The following is a 16,956-nucleotide window of genomic DNA, read 5'->3' as shown; positions in this document are numbered from 1 at the left end:
CTCCAAAAGCGGCGCTGGGGATGTTGAAATATGGGGTTTTCGTAGTGGAGAGAGTGGGAGTAGATGTAAGAGTTGTGGGATTAATGACTGATGGAAGAAGGAGAATTGTTGCGTTCGAAATCCCGTAAAATTAGCAGTTTCCAAGATTTGGCGGTTCAGCTTCTGTCAAATGGCCAAATTACCCCTGTACTGCATTACGCCAACTTCTATAATGCAACGCGGATGAAAATTTAGTCACACAATCCAATCCGTCGATTCCCTAGATCTAATGGTTATTATTAAGAAGGAAAAAGGATGTAAGAGTGGAAAAGGAGAATAAGGCCCCCCTATATATATATATATATATATATATATATATATATATATATATATATATATATAGTGGTGTGATCAAATACAAACTCTCTAAAATACAAACTATACAAACTATGTCACCGGAGTGTACAAATTCTGTCACCGGAGTGTACAAATTATGTCAACGGACTGTACAAATTCTGTCACCGGGGGTCGATGTCAACGGAATGTACAAATTCTGTCACCGGGGGATGTACGGAGTGTACAAATTCTGTCGACGGGGGTGTCTAAATTCTGATTTTTCGATGTCAAAATGTTGACATTAGAAAAATCTCTTATATTAACCGTTGATTAATTGTATTAAGTGAGTATGATTAAAGTTTGTATAGTTTGTATTTTATCACACCCCTATATATATATATATATATATATAGGATTGTGATCAAGATAGAACCATTCTTAAACGTAGAACCATTCTTAAACGTAGAACAAATGCCAAACGGAGGTCGTTAGATCTTTTAATCCAATGGTGTTGATTTGCACAGCAACTTCCCATTACAACCAAAACTATTATTAATGGGTGAATGCAGAGAAGTGAAAAAATAAAGCATGCATGGACTCTTCTTCGTTTCATTCATTCTTCCATCAACATGTGAGTTTTTTCACATGTTGAGTCCGTAATGTCGTGAAAACATAGTCTAATATGTATGATTTTTAATCTTGACCGTCATTTTTTCCTCATCCAATGAATAAAATATGTAGAGTTTCTAGGTTCTACACTTAAGAATGGTTCTATATATATATATATATATATATATCTTTTAATAATTTAATTCAATACATTAATATAATGTCACACAACTATAGTATTCCACATCTTTTGGTTGTGATTGCATGCTTAGAAATAGGGGGGAAACATGAGAAAGCTAAGTGAAGAATTGAAGAAGGCCTCAAAAAAAGGATCAAGTGATGCTACCAACCAAAAGAAGATAACTATATTTCAGCCACATTTGTAGCTTCTCTCTTCCAATTTCTCAGCTTTTCTCATTACGCTTTTCCACTATCCAAAAACAACACTTAGGTTCTTTTCTTCCTAATTATTTTGGAGAAAGGACAAAAAAATCTCTCTCCTAATCTCATCCAAATTCATGACATAAATTCTTGATTGAGAGACCAAAAACATGGATCTCAATGCATACGATGTAAAACTTTGGATGTGGAAAATGATGAAAACATCAACAAACACATGGTTTAATGTCGTCAAAAGACATCCATATGTTACATCATGTTTGTTTTTCTTGTTCCTCATTTACTTGTGTCGCCCTCTCTTCTTTCGGATCTTAATCTACTCGCTCCCGCCTGCCGTCTCCACGTGGGTGGTTCTCCACATTCGGGATGGGCGGAGATGCAAGGAGGACCGAGAGAAAGAGAGCGAGCAAAAGGAGAGAGAGGGCGGCGTGAAAATGGTCCAATTTGTAGAGGAGGGAAAGGGAGAGGGAGAGGGAGAGGGAGAGGGAAATGGGAAGGAGAGGATCAAGAAGGCCTTCTCGCGCGTGCACTCTGTGAGACGGAGAAAGGCCAAGGAGATCGAGCAAGGAGTAGACCCCTACGTTCCGGTCAAGAGGAATGTAGTAGGTGATGTGGACGCATACGAGGAGTATGCCGACGATGAGGAATTTAATCTAACCCACCCCGACAAGGATTTGGTGGATAAAACGGCTCTCGTACAAGAGAGCCCCAAAGAGATACACCAAGTCCAAGCGGACACTGCCACTGCCACTGACATTTTGATTAGCAATACAATCTACCACGACCCCGAGGTCTTGAGGTCCCTGAGGCTCCTTAAAGACGAGGAGGATGCGCGAGAAGAGGCCGGTAAGGCCATGGACATGAACATAGCCGAGGCCGAGCGGCTCGAGAGCTTGATCGCGAGACGGCGGTCAAAGAAGGTGGTAAGCCAGCATGTCAAGAAGTCCTTGATGAACAATGTTGCAACAAAGGGGGCTCAGATGCCTCCCATTGCTATACCAAAAATTAGCTCACGGTGTAGCCCTACCCGATCCATCCACCCGTTCTCGCCCGGCCCTGGCTCCGCCCCGTCAATGCTGGGACCGACAAGGAATCCGTTCGACCTCCCGTATGATCCACTCGAGGAGAAACCTGACCTAACAGAGGACGGTTTCCAACAAGAGTTTGCATTAGGACACAACAGAGATTTTATGTTTTGTAGGCATGAGAGCTTCAGTTTAGGCACTTCTCTGCCCATGGACTTCTTTGAGGAACGCGATGACCCGTCGTTGATTGATGATTTTGGGTTCCGACGACGACAATCGTATGTTGGATATCAATACCCCAAGCCACAAACTGAAGAATCAGGTAAACATATCTAGAATTCAATTTAGTGAATGCTTTTTTAGCTTCTATATTGTAACGTTTTGTGTTTGTACTTTTCATGCAGAAGCGGATTTGGGTACTACAACTGAGGCAGAATCCGGACACGAGTCTGACTCGGGTCCGGATTCTAAGTCGAATCTAGAAAGGCTGGAGAATGATCAACCCTACGATGATCAGATCAAGGAAGTCATCCAAGTGCACGAGAATCCTAGGCCAGAAGATTGTGACGACGAGCCAAACACGAGGTCAAATGGGCTAGACGAGCTAAGCTTGAGCGGGGCCTCGACCGGGTCCTCCAACGAAGATGTGACGCCTGTCTGCAGAATAAACCGAGAAGCGATACTGAAATCACTCTCGATACGAAGAAACTCCGTCTCGGTCCCAAATATGGAAAACGAGCATCTACAAGAAAACAATCTGAGCTACGCCAACTCTGCCCTAGAGAATGCGAGCAGATTGAAGCAGCAATATTTCGCTGATAAGTTGCAAAGGCGCCACGGCATGACCTTCTCGATTGCCTCCGACATGCAGGTCGAGGTCTCCGAGCTCAGCTCCCCTCCGCTCACAATAGGTGAGAACATGTCCTGCCAAGAGGACAATTCCTCCTGGGACGGCGTGGACTCGTGGGCGGGCTCGTCCCGTCTGTCCGAGGCCGAGGACAATGAAACGAGGCCGCCCCGAGCAAATGAGGCGGCGTCAACTAGAAGCAGGAGAGCAGATGATGAGAAACCACCTGGCATCCCATCATCTGCTTCTGCTTCTGGGTTGCAGGCGACAAGTATGCACAGTAGCACCACTGTGCAGACTTCCTCGCTAGAATCCAGTTCTGACGAAGATCCTAGCAAGGAGCAGTCGCCTGCTTCTGCTGCAGCAACCGAAATGGTTGCCAGCAATGAACCTGCTGAGGCGGGCTCTGAGACCCCGGCCGCCACGGGCTCCAACGATCAGCCCACCATATCACCGAAATCCGTGCTGCAGTCGGTACCGTCCGCAGTGAGTTTCGAACACGAGGATCGTGATGAGGTCCAGCCATCTGGATCTCGCCCGGCTGACCATTCGAGCTCAAACGTATCCCCGGACTCGTGGGTGCAGTTTAGCGTTGGCACGAGCTCGAATCGAGCCGCGGAATCACCGCAGGTTCACATAACTCACACACAAACATTCATTTTGTATATACACTTTTTTCGACCAAAATTCCTTCATGTGCAGCAAAACGACCATAAATTAAAGCAAGTGGTCTACAGCGGCGCCTCAGACAGTGAACACGCGTGGCTCGAAAGCGACTCATCGACATCGCTGTCATCCGAAGTAGAATCCAGCGACATGGATTGCATGAACGTGGAATCCAAGATTCAAGAAATCCTTGCGTTTGAGGCTGCAAATTCAAGCAATTGGGCAAACAAGGTATGTAAATTTTAAGTTTTACTTACATTCTCAACTATTGCTTTGATTTCAAGTCTTAACCACCTATATATATAGTACATGGGAAGGCACACGTGTAGGAGGGGCTTAAGCTACTACCTAACTTTTCATTTTTCAATCTTTTAATTTGTCAAAATTGCTGAAAATTATATTTAGTCCTTACTAAGTTGCGTTAAAACAAATTGCTAGAGGTCGAATGATTAAAAGATCCTGAAATAGCATAAAGAAATTTCACGGCAAAAAAGAGTTTTAGATAAGAAAAGAGAAAATGCTACTGATAAAATAATTTTTACGTTAACCTAGTCATATAAATTTGATGAGAGCTCCTACCAATATTTTTTTATGTGTCCGACACTGGCTATACATGTTTTTGATAATTAATTCACGCACATTCATAATTAGGGGAAGATGGTTATTGAAGACTCATCACATGAGCAAGACGACACCTCTATAAGCAGTGGGGACTATGATTCAGAACTCGACGAACGCGTGTATTTGCCCGAAGGAGGTGGATTCAAGTAGCAAATAAATCATTCGATCTCTGCTTCAGTCTAAGTTAGAAATGTATGAACTAGCTAGTTACTACTACTTGCCAACTAAACTTTTCAAAGTAGTGGCAATGAAATGTTTCCTTAATTAGCTTAAACATTCACATTTTATAGTTGCAATATTTTGCAGGATAGAAGATTTCGAGTGTCGAAGATGAAGATGGTTGTTTATAATGTAACATATCTTGAAGAGGTTAGGAAAAAAAGGTGGTGAACCCAAATTTTAGCTTAGAAATAGAAAATCTATGCATAAGAGATATATATATATGCATATATATACATTGTGAAGATCATTAGTGTGTGTTGTATAAACTTATTACAATTTGATAGCATGTAGGATATGCCAGCTTAAATTAGAGGTTCACTACTTAAATATTTATTAGATCAATTGTATTACTATTAAGAAAGAGTTTACTTTCAATTTGCTCAACAAATTAAATTGTTAGTTATGTTTTTTTTCTCAAATTCTGACCATTTTCTATAGAATTGTGTACTCAAAATTAGAGAATATCGACGTCTTACTAATTTAATTGTTTAATAAGGAGTACTATTTATTGTTAAAATAAAAATCATAGTTATATATTGAATCTTAATTAATAGTACTACATTTACTATTAAGAATTAAAGAAATCATATACCCCAATTTCAGAATAATCAATCCAATTAATTATTAATAAAATTGTAAGTTAGATATAAAAAAATAATTATAAACTCTATTTGATTAGTGAATGCTACTAATTAATAGCAATTGTAAAATAAAGCACTAGAAATTTAACATAAAGAAAAAAAATAAAAAAAAACTATAAATAGAATATGGATAGGAAGACATAGAATGAGTTACAAAATTTAGGATCAATGATCCATTTATAATTGAATGCAAAATCTCATGAAATTCGGTAAATTCTTATCTGTCCCGCAATGATAAAATCAAAAGATTTTGATTAATTATCATTCATATCCCCCTATGAAAATTTTAAGGCAACCAAGAACTCATACGTGAGATGAATTAAATAAGTACTATGTCCTCATTTAATTAAAAATATCAATAATATATATTATATATAAGCAATTATTAGCTTTTATTTATAAAATCATTAGAAACAAATTCAAACTCCATAAAAAAGATATGATCGCTTATCTTTTATTCATATCTTTTATTCGTATCTTTTACATGTAAGCCGATCATATCATTTAGAGCATCATTAACGCGCGGGGCCGGGCTGCAATGAGCGAGTCCCGGCCCGTGCATGGCGTTGGAGGTGTCCCGGGGCCGCAGTTGCGGCCTGGGGATGCTCCCGAGGTCCGGCCTGACCGGCGTTACGTGTGCCCGGGCCACAACGAACGCGTTTCGACCCAGCATTAGATGCTCTCCGGGCAGGCCCGCAAGTCCCCAATTTTTTTTCTTGAATTTTTGTCTGTAAATACTGAACATTTGTGCACCATTCTTCCGCACTTTACCCATTTCAATCCTCTTGTATTCCCATATTTTCGGCTTCAAAAACTTCGACGTTTGGAAGATTGTCGAGAAGAGCCCGAAGTACACCGGTGGTGCCGAACCGACGGCAAGTGGGGCGCCGAAGAGAACCAAAGTTTCCGCCGCCGGAAACTACTCTTCGAGCGAAGGAGGTCCGGCGTTCGACCTCAACGAGACGGACGACAACGTCTTCTTCTCATCCCCTAGCACTCAAAGCCGTCTGATGGGAACAAAGACGGCAAAGAGGAAAGCGAATGGGAAGGCAACTGCGAGCTACTCCGTTATGCCGCCACCGCCGCCCAATCAGTCTCTGGATAAGATCTCCGACTCTATGTCGGAGATGAGTATTACCTGGCGGATGAGCCAACTGACGGAGTTGACATCGAGGGATACCTCGACAATGTCGGAGTTCGATCTCGAGTTGCATCATGAGATGATCGCCTACCTTCGCGCACAAATGAAGAAGTAGTAGTTTTATCATTTTTAAAAAAAAATGTATGACCCGTATTTTTATTTTCTATGATTTTTAATTTGCTTTGTCTAGGATTTGTACTTTTAATTTCTACCGAACAATGTATTTTCCCGGTTTAAATTGTTTAACGTATTGCATTTACGAGTAAAATAGGTTGAAGTTGTGAATAGTCTTGAGGCCTGAATCCGGACCGGGGTTAAGGATGTTGTTATTCATATCGTTTACACGTAAGTGATCATATCTTTTATTCGTATCATATTATTTGAAATCAGATCACACACCAAATGTGAACTACTTTTCTAAATCAAGAAACAAAAATGGGTATCTTTATTATCTCCCTCGTGCAGGCAGGGCAGAATAGTGTGTTGTGTTGTTTTATTACGATTCGGTATTTCCGTTGACATTTAAAAAACCATCTCTTTCAAATCTTCATCATCCACTTACCTCAGCTAGCTCAAGTTCTTCCTTGTTGAATCCCCAAATTGAATCAAACGATCAAGAATCCGAAGCAATGAACTTCATCTACAAAGACCCTTTAGCCCCAATCGAGGCAAGAATCAAGGACCTCCTTTCTCAGATGACTATCCCCGAGAAAATTGCCCAAATGACTCAGATTGAGCGCTCCGTCGCCACCCCTTCCGCCATTAAAGACCTTTCCATAGGTCAGTTCAACCACCATCTTTTCTGGGCTGGCTGAAAGTTTTTGTCTTTATTTTGTTTTTTAACTGAATTTGGGGAATTTGTTTGCTTGTATTGGTGTGGTTTTGATTTGAATGAATCTTCGCCTTTGTGAAAATTAGGTATTTTAGTTGATTTTTTCCATTGATTGATTGCCTGATTGACTCTTTATTTCAAGAATTCGTAGAAAGTTTCTGTCTTTCATAAGTTTTTTAACTGAACTTGAAGAAATTGTTTGCTTGTATTGTTGTGGTTTTTCTTTGAATGATCTCTGCCTTGTGAAAATCAGGTATTTTAGTTAATTTTACATTGGTTGATTGACTCTTTATTTCAGGAGTTGATCGAAAGCTTGTCCTTCCTTAGTTTTTTAACTGAATTTGGAGATATTGTTTGCTTGTATTGGTGTAGTTTTGCTTTAAATGATGCTATGCCTTTGTGTAAATTAGGTACTTTAGTTGATTTTGTCTATTGATTGATTGGTTGATTGACTCTTTATTTCTAGAATTGGTCGAAGGTTTCTGTCTTTCCTTAGTTTTTAACTGAATTTGGAGATATTTTTTGCTTGTATTGGTGTAGTTTTGCTTTGAATGATGCTCTGCCTTTATGAAAATTAGGTATTTTAGTTGATTTTGTCCATTGATTGATTGGTTGATTGACCCTTTATTTCTGGAATTGGTCGAAAGTTTCTGTATTTCCTTGATTTTTTAACTGAATTTGGAGAAATTGTTTGCTTGTATTGGTGTAGTTTTGCTTTGCATTCTAGATGCTTTGCCAAATTAGGTGTTTTAGTTAGTTTTGTTCAGTGATTGATTAATTCTTGTTAATTAGCTGCTTTATTTGTTGAATTTCTGGTGTTTCAGTCATATTTGATTGAATTTTCAGCTCTAAGCTGAAGGTCTTGATATAAGCTTTAGAGTTTCTGCAAAGTTAAACGATACTAATTACATATTTTGTTAGGAAATAGGCGCGAATAATCACAAACATAAATGAAATAAACACATGAATTATTTGCCCAGTTTGATGCAGAGTATCTACGTATGGGGGCAATGTCGATTCATAGATTTCACTATATATATGCAAAAGCAGCGAACCTTGATCCTAGGCTTCGTACTCCAACATGTATGCGTTTGGATTTGTGCAGGTAGCATACTGAGTGCTGGTGGGAGTGGGCCTTTTGAGAATGCCAAGACGTCAGATTGGGCGGCCATGGCAGACACTTTTCAGAAGGCTGCGCTGCAGTCGCGGCTTGGGATCCCGTTGCTGTATGGGATTGACGCCGTTCATGGCAACAACAATGTCTATGGGGCCACCATTTTCCCTCATAACATTGGCCTTGGAGCCACCAGGTTCAGTTTGTGTGCTAGCTCAAATACACAAGCAAGTTCTTGAATTTTACTTGGATTATTGTATGCCTGCTTGCAGGGATGCTGACTTGGCCCGGAGGATTGGTGCGGCAGCAGCACTTGAAGTTAGGGCTTCCGGAATTCACTACACTTTCGCCCCGTGTGTTGCTGTGAGTTTGCCTTTTGTTTCCTTAGGGGCAATTTGATATTGTTATTGAGTTAGTTCTTATCACTGTGTTTACAGCTTCTTTAACTGATAATAATAGTTGATAGATACGCATTTATATCTCGAAGAGACATAGTTTTTCGTCGGAGAAAGGGTCCCACCTTTTGTTGGTAAAGGTAAAGGATACAGGATGTGGGCCATCCTGTGTTTTGTTGTAAATAAGTTGAAAAGAAAGAGTAAAAATATAACGGGTAGTTTCTGCAAACGAATGGTCACATACTCGACGGACGGACGGACGAAAATGGCAAATTGAACAGACTATTGTGGGACGGAGGGATTAGTCGACAAAATGAGCACTTGCTGGAGAGGACTAGAAAGGAAGAACGATGCCGTTGAGTATCATTAGTAGTAAACTTATCTTGAATCATTAGATATACAAACATCTCTCATATAGAGATTCATACAAGTTTTGCACCCATTTTAGTCGAATCGAATATCTTGTGAAGTACAGAGATGCCGAAGCTTGTTTTTGTTCATCTAAGCTTACTCTGAATCAAACAGAATCATGAATGTTTTGGTGAAACTAGAGTTGATAAACTGTCAGACGACGCTAATATGTTTGTTGTGTCGCTGGTAAACCTCTGTTCGCCTCTTTTCTCATCTTTTCGCCTGCTTTACGTTGTGAGTATAAGTTATTTCCTTTCCATGTCATTGTGAATGATGATTATGAAAACAGGTATGTAGAGATCCTAGATGGGGAAGAGCCTATGAGAGTTTTGGAGAAGACCCTCAGATTGTTAAGATGATGACCTCAATGGTCACGGGCTTTCAAGGACAACCACCCCATGGACATCCGAGCGGTTATCCCTTCGTTGCTGGCAGGTTAAAACCACTAGAAAAATGCTCCTTTTCGTAAAAATGCTCTCTCCACAATCTGTGTAGTTCGAAATTTCCTTTACATGGATTGTTTGACTGCAGAGAAAATGTTGTTGCATGTGCAAAGCATTTTGTAGGAGACGGTGGCACCAGGAACGGAGTTAACGAGGGCGATACAGTATCATCATACGACGAGCTAGAGAGAACTCACGTGTCTCCTTACCTTGATTGCATTGCTCAAGGAGTATGCACTATCATGGCATCCTACTCGAGCTGGAACGGGACCAAACTACACAGTAGTCGTTTCCTTCTTACTGAAATCTTGAAAGAAAAGCTCGGATTTAAGGTATGCCTACACGGATCTAGATAAACGACTCGATTCTCAATTCAAAATATCTGCTCTTTCTTCTTGTAGGGGTTTATCATTTCCGACTCCGAAGCCCTCGACAGGCTGTCCAGTCCTCATGGATCCAATTATCAGCAGAGCATTCTTTCGGCCATCACTGCGGGAATCGATATGGTAACGAATCACTGCTTGCCGAACAATTTCAAGTGTGTCTGAAAACAAGATCCTTACTGTCTCAACAGGTGATGGTGCCCTTGCGGTATCAATTATTTCTGGCGGATTTGCTGCATTTGGTGGAGTCTGGGAAAATACCAATCACGAGAATCGATGATGCAGTCGTAAGAATTCTCAGAGTGAAGTTTGCGGCTGGCCTCTTCGAACACCCCCTGAGTGATTCATCGCTTTTGGGTACAGTAAGATGTGAGGTGAGCTTTCCAAAATCTGTTACTTTTAGTCATGTTTAAATTCTGTAGTCGTCTCTCTCGAAAAAGAAGGCTAACTCATTTATCGTTATGTCAGCAACACAAGCAACTAGCACGTGAAGCAGTTCGCAAATCCTTAGTTCTGTTAAAGAACGGTCCAGACTCAACGAGGCCGTTTCTTCCACTGGACCGGAACGCCAAGAGAATTCTTGTTGTTGGGAAGCATGCTGACGATCTGGGATATCAATGTGGCGGGTGGACAGCGACTTGGGAAGGAAAGAGCGGCAGAATAACTACTGGTAAGTTGATCCGATCATCGTGGCACTGACAATGAAACGTAGTTACCTACCTCTGGTGATATCCTAAGCTTATCACATGAAATTTTTGGTCACGTTGATTCCTTGACTCGTTCTTAATATCTCGAGCCCTATTAGATTGTCCTCATTTTTTTCATTGTTTTCTAGAATTTGTAAACCACACGGTCCGTGTGTAACTCTCTGGACCAAGGCAAGATTAGCACATGGGCCATGTGGTTCGGCATCCGAGATTCTTCTTGGCACAGGACGTGCGTTTGTCCTTGGTTCCGCACGGTCCATCCACTGCATTTTTTACTCTTGCTCTGAACTTCGTCCTTTCTCCATTTTCCCTCAGCCACGTCCTACCGGAATATACTAACACCAAAGTCAGTCCATAGAATAATTATAACGTGCATAAAGCATAGTCCAAAATATACTACAATTTGATTCACATCATATATGTCTATCATTACAGAATATGGGACCGCGCTTTTCTAGCAAGACGCTGCTCCTTTCGTTTTCATACAGCCGTTTCCTTCCCTCAGAATATGGGACCTTGTTTGCCTACCCAGCCATCATTCATCTCTTCTTCATCTCTCTCTCTCTCTCCACACACCTGCACGTGCATGCATTCGTGTTCGTGTCTGTGTCCATTGATGCATATCTATGAAATTTCATGTCATTTCCTCATAAAACCATGTCAAAATCCTTGAATCTAGCAAGATTATTTACCTAATGATCTGTTTCCTTTTTGTTTTGTCTCACTTTGCTTGTGTTTTCAGTTAGTAAGCAATCAATTTTACTAATAACTTGGAATAAAACAGGCACTACAATTTTGGAAGCTATAAGAGAAGTTGTTGGGGCCAAAACAGAAGTCATATATGAAGAAAATCCATCTGAATCCATAAACAGGAGTGATTATTCCTTCGCTATCGCTGTCGTGGGCGAGGCCCCGTACGTGGAATCGGGTGGTGACAGTTCGGACCTCAAGATTCACTTCAATGGAGCCGAGCTAGCCAGTGCCGTTGCTGATCAAGTCCCCACGCTGGTGATCTTGATATCCGGTAGGCCACTCGCTATAGACCCGCAGCTCTTGAACAAAGCGCACGCCCTCGTCGCTGCGTGGCTGCCCGGCAGCGAAGGGAACGGAGTCGTAGATGTCATCTTCGGGGATCACGGCTTCCAAGGAAGGCTCCCGATGACCTGGTTTAAGGACGTCGCGCAGCTCCCCATGCAAGCGGAGAGCAACTCTTACGATCCTTTGTTCCCCGTCGGGTATGGCTTGACGACGAGCGGGAGCAACGATGCTCTCAAGGGCTAACTTCATCGTGAAGGCCTATCGAGTGCTTTAATTTCGATTTTAACTTAATGGGACAATTGCGAAAAATTGAAACTCATCGATTAATCTCTCGCTCTCAAATTTTATGGAACTAACTGCCCAGAATTTGACAAACTTCGTTATTTAATGACCTTATGTTGATCTTTTATAATCACCAAAAATTGTACTCACAAGAGAGAGAGGTGTGAATGCAAACGTTCCTTCATATTTAAGTTATATACATGTCTCCATGATTTATGACAAAAGATGTCAATAATGCATTTTCTTTGTTGTTGTAAGAAAATTTTATATACCAATTAACATCAAGAATAGGCCCCTACTCTATCCTACCCCCCAACCTCACCCCACCCCACAAAAAAATCAAAGGGCAAAGATGGTGTTTACTTTGATTCATTATAGCAACAAGAATCAGAATATTAGCCAAGAATAGAGATAAAACCAATTGGATAACCGAAAGTTTTAAGGTTCTAGTACTATTTATGTGGTTGGAACTGGTTAAGTAGATAATACATTGGAATAAAGTTGCTTATTTTCTTCTCCAATTTGAGTACTACTAGTATTTATTTTTCTTCAGCTTTCAATTCGTTAGAAAGGAAAATAATGAGATAAGCTAAAATGAGATTTGCTTAAGATTAATTTAGTTATATGTGTGGGGTGAGATGGAAACACTGCAAACTTGATGAGTCAAGATACATTATTATGAGCCGGAGCTTTTGGTAAAACAAAAAAAAGTGACAGAATAAGAGATAAGATTAGATATCACAATAGTGGATCTAACTGGAATCAGGGTCGACCGATCTCACCGTTGGTCTCAATTATATTCGGTCTTTAGAGTTGTTGCTCGCTACGTGTGTGCGGCAACTCCGGTTTAACCCTTTGGAGGTTGAGGTTCCCTTCTATTGTTAATCTTGAGATCATTTGACTTTTATTTTTCTTGTGATAATGATAATATTGCAAGAGATAGAAAGAATATAGTTGGCCATTTCATTTCATTGGAGGGACAAAGTAAAAAAGGGGATTATTATTCTTTATAATGTTCGTTTCAGATTTTCATTGAATTATTTAGTTTTGTACTTGAATATACCATCTCAACTTGTGGCCAGTATCTTGGAATCAAATTGAAAAGTGGATTCCCCAACGTGTGTAAAAAGAGGGTAAAAAATTAATCTAATATTAACAAAAGGGTTAAAGATTGGGGCATAATTTTATATCAATACGACAGAGATTCGAACTTGAAATTGTAAGGAAAATTGAGTAAATACTAGTCCAAAAAATGCAAAGAATAGATGATCAAATATTATATAATGTGATAATCAATCTAGAATCTTATCACTCAAACGGAATCATCCTCTTGAGAAAGATCAAAAGGAGTGTTTAAAAATTATTTTTTGTAGGGAAAAATGAAATTTTTGGGATTCTATTGAAAAGCCAGCATTCAAGTCAAATCTAGCATGGCTAAGAACCCTAATTTTTTGCCATAACCCCAAACAATGGGTTGTGAATCATCCGAATTTGAAATCCTAGATCCCATCAACGCGTTCGATCTCGAGTATATACCAACACCCTCCAACGGTATAGGCTCATCTGAGCTCTATGCAAGGAAACGAAGCGTTGCTGAGATTCGAACCTGACCTGGCCTTAGCCGGGTTGGCCATATGGAAAAATGGGCTAATAGAACCTTCAATGATTGGTTGATCTTTTTTAAAGTATCACATGAAGATTGTTTGCTTTTAATCTTTGGCATTTTGATATGTATTTATATAGTAGTATAATTTTTTTTCCATCATACTTAGCAACACTTTATACCTCAAATGCCAAATCTCAACATATTCACAAGGAAAAAAGGGAAAATCAAGAAAAATCACAAGCAAAAGCTAAGCTTTTAGGCTAAAAAATTTAACTATGCCTTTTTCTCAAACCAACAAGATCACAAATGCATCCATCAATCTATGCATTGGGGTAGTGCAGCTCCGGCTGCATCTGAAACACCGCGTTTTGGGACCCGATAAACATGTCCCGTTGCAGGTGCTGACCGTGCATCTTGTTCCCGAAAGAGCCTATGCCATAGGGCGGGGAGGCGAACATGTTCCCATGGCAAAGTGAGCTGAACCCCACAACGGCCTCGTTGGTAGCCTGGCTCCATGGGTAGCTTGGGAGCTTCTCCGGCTGTGGGGCAAGGATCGAGGGCTGCTCTGGCGAGGGTTGCTTCTTTGTCTCTGATGAGGGCGACTGGTGCTCGTTGAGGTTCACGGTGGTGATGTCGTGAATGCTGGCCCGCCGTTTGTCCTTCCCGCCGGAGAGCTGCCGGATGAAGTATTTTTGGGCGTGGCTAGCTACTTGTGTTGGAGTTCTTGTGATCACAAAATTCCTAGATATGTTTCTCCAATCCCCTTTCCCATACTTCTTCAGCCCCATCAAGAACAATCTGTGATACAAAAATCATTCAAGAATTAGGTCATGATCTTTGAGATCTTTTCTCATCAAACCAAAATGAAGAACATATTCAAAGCCAACTTGCTATTGAAAATACACACCCAAGAAGCCATTCAATTCAAGAAATTGTGTCCAACATAACATTCTGGAAATGAAATTCCATCAAAATGATCAAAAACCAATCAATATACCATACAAAAAATAGATTATTGAAATGAAATTTCTTGTCAAGTTTCCACCAAAACATTCCAAACCCAACTTGCAATTTAAATACATAAACCAAACAAAATTCACTCAATTCAAGAAACTGTGACAAACACAACATTCTTATCAAAAGCTTCCCAATCTTCCAAAAAAAAAAATGATTTTGAAATGAAATTCCATCAAAATGATCAAAATCAATCAACACACCACACAAAAAAAAAAATTGAATCTTGAAATGAAATTTGTTCCACCAAAACATATCCAAACCCAAATTGCAATTAAATACAACAAAGATTGAAACCAACACATTCATTAACACAACACAAAATCAAGAAACCGAGAAAAAAAACTCACTTATGCTCCTCCTCAGTCCAAGGCACCCCCTTCTTCCTCTCCTGGTCCGACGGCCTTCCCAGCGGCGGCGCCTTCCTCCCTCCGGCGAAGGAGTGCTTAAAGCCGTCATAGCCATGGGCGGCGCCGCCCCACTCGAGGGTGAAGGGAGAAGAAGTGGCGTAGCCAGGGACAGGGATAAGCCCTGCCTCAATACTGCTGACATCATCCTCCAACTCCTTGTACTGCCTAATCACGTCGCCGACGGTTTTCCCGGGCACCATCGCGGCCACCTTCTGCCACCTCTCCGGCGTGTTCTCGTCGAACAATGCGAGGGCGTTCTCGAAGAGCTTGTTCTCGGCGGCGGTCCACCTCGTGCTCCTGCTCTCGTCGAGGAGCCAGCTTGAATTGGAGAAGTAGGAGCTTGGTGATAAGATCTCCATGTCCCACCTCATCAAGATCGAGAGAGGGGAGAGGTGGAGAGAGGAGGTTGGGAGGTTGGGAATGGCATAAATCAGTGTTAAATCAGAGGAGGAGGGAGCATTTTTGGTGTGTGTGGAGGAATCAGAATACCTTTTACTCAACACCCACCTCTCACTTAGTTAGGAATCTCAAAAAGAAAAGACTTTTTTTCAAAAAATTGGAGATTAAATCAAGATTGGGATTTTCTTGGAGTTGAGACTTGATTAAGATCTAGAACACCCAGATGATAAAAATCAAGTCTTGGAAATGGGAGATTGGAATTTCATTGATTTGAGGAAAGGGGGGTTTTACTAATTTGGCAACAAAGGGTTGCTAAAGGGGGAGGAACAGTTTGAGGAGGAGAAGAAGAAGATGGAGAGGAACAGTGACAGCCTGAAAAAGCTGGGTGATGGAAGCTCTTGATGAGTGAGAAGAGAAGCTCTGAGTTTTGGTAGAACAGAGAGACAGGAAAAAGGCTTCTGCTTTCTTGCTTTTTAACTCTCTTTCTCCTCCTTGATGTAAGAGCAAGAGAGAAAGAGATTATGACAATGGAGAGAGAGAGAGGGCTTCAAGAAATGAATCTCAATTCACCCTGCCACCAAAACATACACTACACAGACAGGGGGAGATCTGCAAGAGAGGAAAGGAGGGTGGGGGAGGGGGGGTAGTGGAAGGTGGTGAAGTTTGATTGGAGGAAAATGGTGTTTGTGGATACTGCAACTAATGAAAAAGGTATCATAATATAATGCACACTGTTTCTGTCTATTTTTATTAGGAAAAGAATAATCAAAGCTGAGAAGAACTACTTTCTTTCTTTAATTTTTTTAATTATTTTTTATTAATAATAAATTTAGGAGGTATGGGCTGGCAGCTCATGATGGTCCATGGATGGAATGGAAGCTTGTATTCAATGGGTTTACTCTTCTTGAATGGCAATGGTCAAAATCTCATTCAACTATAATGCAAACCACTAAGATTTAGTTGGTTCATTGTTAATTTGGAGTTTGCACCGCCATACATGCTACATTTCTAGCCTGCGTGAGTTATATATTTAACAATATCTATACATTGTTGCATTTAACATGAGTGTTCATGTTAATCGCTCTTTATTTTGTAAATTCAAACCAGTAGTAGTATATTGAAAGATTTAGAATTGATTGTATCAGTAACTATACTTGAAATTCACAAATGTCAATGTTGTTTATGAGATACAGTAGTAAATCTGAGTAGGGTTTGGGTGGTCGATCGAGACTGGTGGTTTTTTAGTGTCCGAAAACACCATTTAATCTATCTTTTGATCCAAATACCACTAACTCTATGTGTATTACTAATTTTTTTACGTGCAATTTGTTAGACGTAAAATTCTCTTATTTCTTTTCTCCATAACAAGAAGTTAAACAATATCAACATCGATTTTTTTTTTGTCATAATTGGATTGATGAATTAAGCGATATAGT

The 16,956-nt window shown here is 40.5% G+C and overlaps 3 protein-coding genes and 1 long non-coding RNA gene across 4 annotated transcripts; 3 read left to right on the top strand and 1 right to left on the bottom strand.

Annotated features, from left to right (window-relative positions):
• Nucleotides 1–1,459: 1,459 nt before the first annotated feature.
• Nucleotides 1,460–4,989, top strand: LOC121786569. Its single transcript, XM_042185212.1, has 5 exons — nucleotides 1,460–2,670; nucleotides 2,753–3,825; nucleotides 3,898–4,092; nucleotides 4,513–4,674; nucleotides 4,789–4,989. The coding sequence occupies exons 1-4, from the start codon at nucleotides 1,476–1,478 to the stop codon at nucleotides 4,630–4,632; spliced, it is 2,583 nt and encodes an 860-aa protein (XP_042041146.1). The 5' UTR covers nucleotides 1,460–1,475; the 3' UTR covers nucleotides 4,633–4,674; nucleotides 4,789–4,989.
• Nucleotides 4,990–6,934: 1,945 nt separating this feature from the next.
• Nucleotides 6,935–12,348, top strand: LOC121787021 (beta-glucosidase BoGH3B-like). The gene is made up of 9 exons (XM_042185618.1): nucleotides 6,935–7,266; nucleotides 8,424–8,628; nucleotides 8,705–8,795; nucleotides 9,528–9,673; nucleotides 9,770–10,013; nucleotides 10,083–10,187; nucleotides 10,256–10,438; nucleotides 10,533–10,734; nucleotides 11,556–12,348. Exons 1-9 carry the CDS (start codon nucleotides 7,116–7,118, stop codon nucleotides 12,050–12,052), a joined length of 1,824 nt encoding a protein of 607 aa, XP_042041552.1. The 5' UTR covers nucleotides 6,935–7,115; the 3' UTR covers nucleotides 12,053–12,348.
• Nucleotides 12,349–13,918: 1,570 nt separating this feature from the next.
• LOC121787022 (transcription factor DIVARICATA-like) lies at nucleotides 13,919–16,105 on the bottom strand. Its single transcript, XM_042185619.1, has 2 exons — nucleotides 15,062–16,105; nucleotides 13,919–14,495 (listed from the first exon to the last, which is right to left on the bottom strand). The coding sequence occupies exons 1-2, from the start codon at nucleotides 15,490–15,492 to the stop codon at nucleotides 14,018–14,020; spliced, it is 909 nt and encodes a 302-aa protein (XP_042041553.1). The 5' UTR covers nucleotides 15,493–16,105; the 3' UTR covers nucleotides 13,919–14,017.
• A 76-nt stretch (nucleotides 16,106–16,181) lies between these two features.
• On the top strand, nucleotides 16,182–16,457 carry LOC121787023. The gene is made up of 2 exons (XR_006047245.1): nucleotides 16,182–16,231; nucleotides 16,354–16,457. It is a non-coding gene; the product is annotated as an uncharacterized LOC121787023 (long non-coding RNA).
• Nucleotides 16,458–16,956: the final 499 nt, after the last annotated feature.

The sequence above is a fragment of the Salvia splendens genome, chromosome 22, assembly GCF_004379255.2.
Source record: "Salvia splendens isolate huo1 chromosome 22, SspV2, whole genome shotgun sequence".
Taxonomy (NCBI): domain Eukaryota; kingdom Viridiplantae; phylum Streptophyta; class Magnoliopsida; order Lamiales; family Lamiaceae; genus Salvia; species Salvia splendens.
Note: the sequence above shows the minus strand (reverse complement) of the source record. Positions and strands in the feature narration are given on the sequence as shown.

What these genes read in the sequence shown, in the direction of transcription:
- LOC121786569 (XM_042185212.1), top strand. Translation starts at nt 1,476, where the DNA reads ATGGATCTCAATGCATACGATGTAAAACTTTGGATGTGGAAAATGATG. An exon ending in GAGCCGCGGAATCACCGCAG is followed by an intron (nt 3,826 to 3,897) that starts GTTCACATAACT and finishes CTTCATGTGCAG; the next exon opens with CAAAACGACCATAAATTAAA. An exon ending in CAAGCAATTGGGCAAACAAG is followed by an intron (nt 4,093 to 4,512) that starts GTATGTAAATTT and finishes ATTCATAATTAG; the next exon opens with GGGAAGATGGTTATTGAAGA.
- LOC121787021 (XM_042185618.1), top strand. Translation starts at nt 7,116, where the DNA reads ATGAACTTCATCTACAAAGACCCTTTAGCCCCAATCGAGGCAAGAATC. An exon ending in ATTGGCCTTGGAGCCACCAG is followed by an intron (nt 8,629 to 8,704) that starts GTTCAGTTTGTG and finishes GCCTGCTTGCAG; the next exon opens with GGATGCTGACTTGGCCCGGA. An exon ending in TATCCCTTCGTTGCTGGCAG is followed by an intron (nt 9,674 to 9,769) that starts GTTAAAACCACT and finishes GTTTGACTGCAG; the next exon opens with AGAAAATGTTGTTGCATGTG.
- LOC121787022 (XM_042185619.1), bottom strand. Translation starts at nt 15,492, where the DNA reads ATGAGGTGGGACATGGAGATCTTATCACCAAGCTCCTACTTCTCCAAT. An exon ending in TGGACTGAGGAGGAGCATAA is followed by an intron (nt 14,496 to 15,061) that starts GTGAGTTTTTTT and finishes TTTGTATCACAG; the next exon opens with ATTGTTCTTGATGGGGCTGA.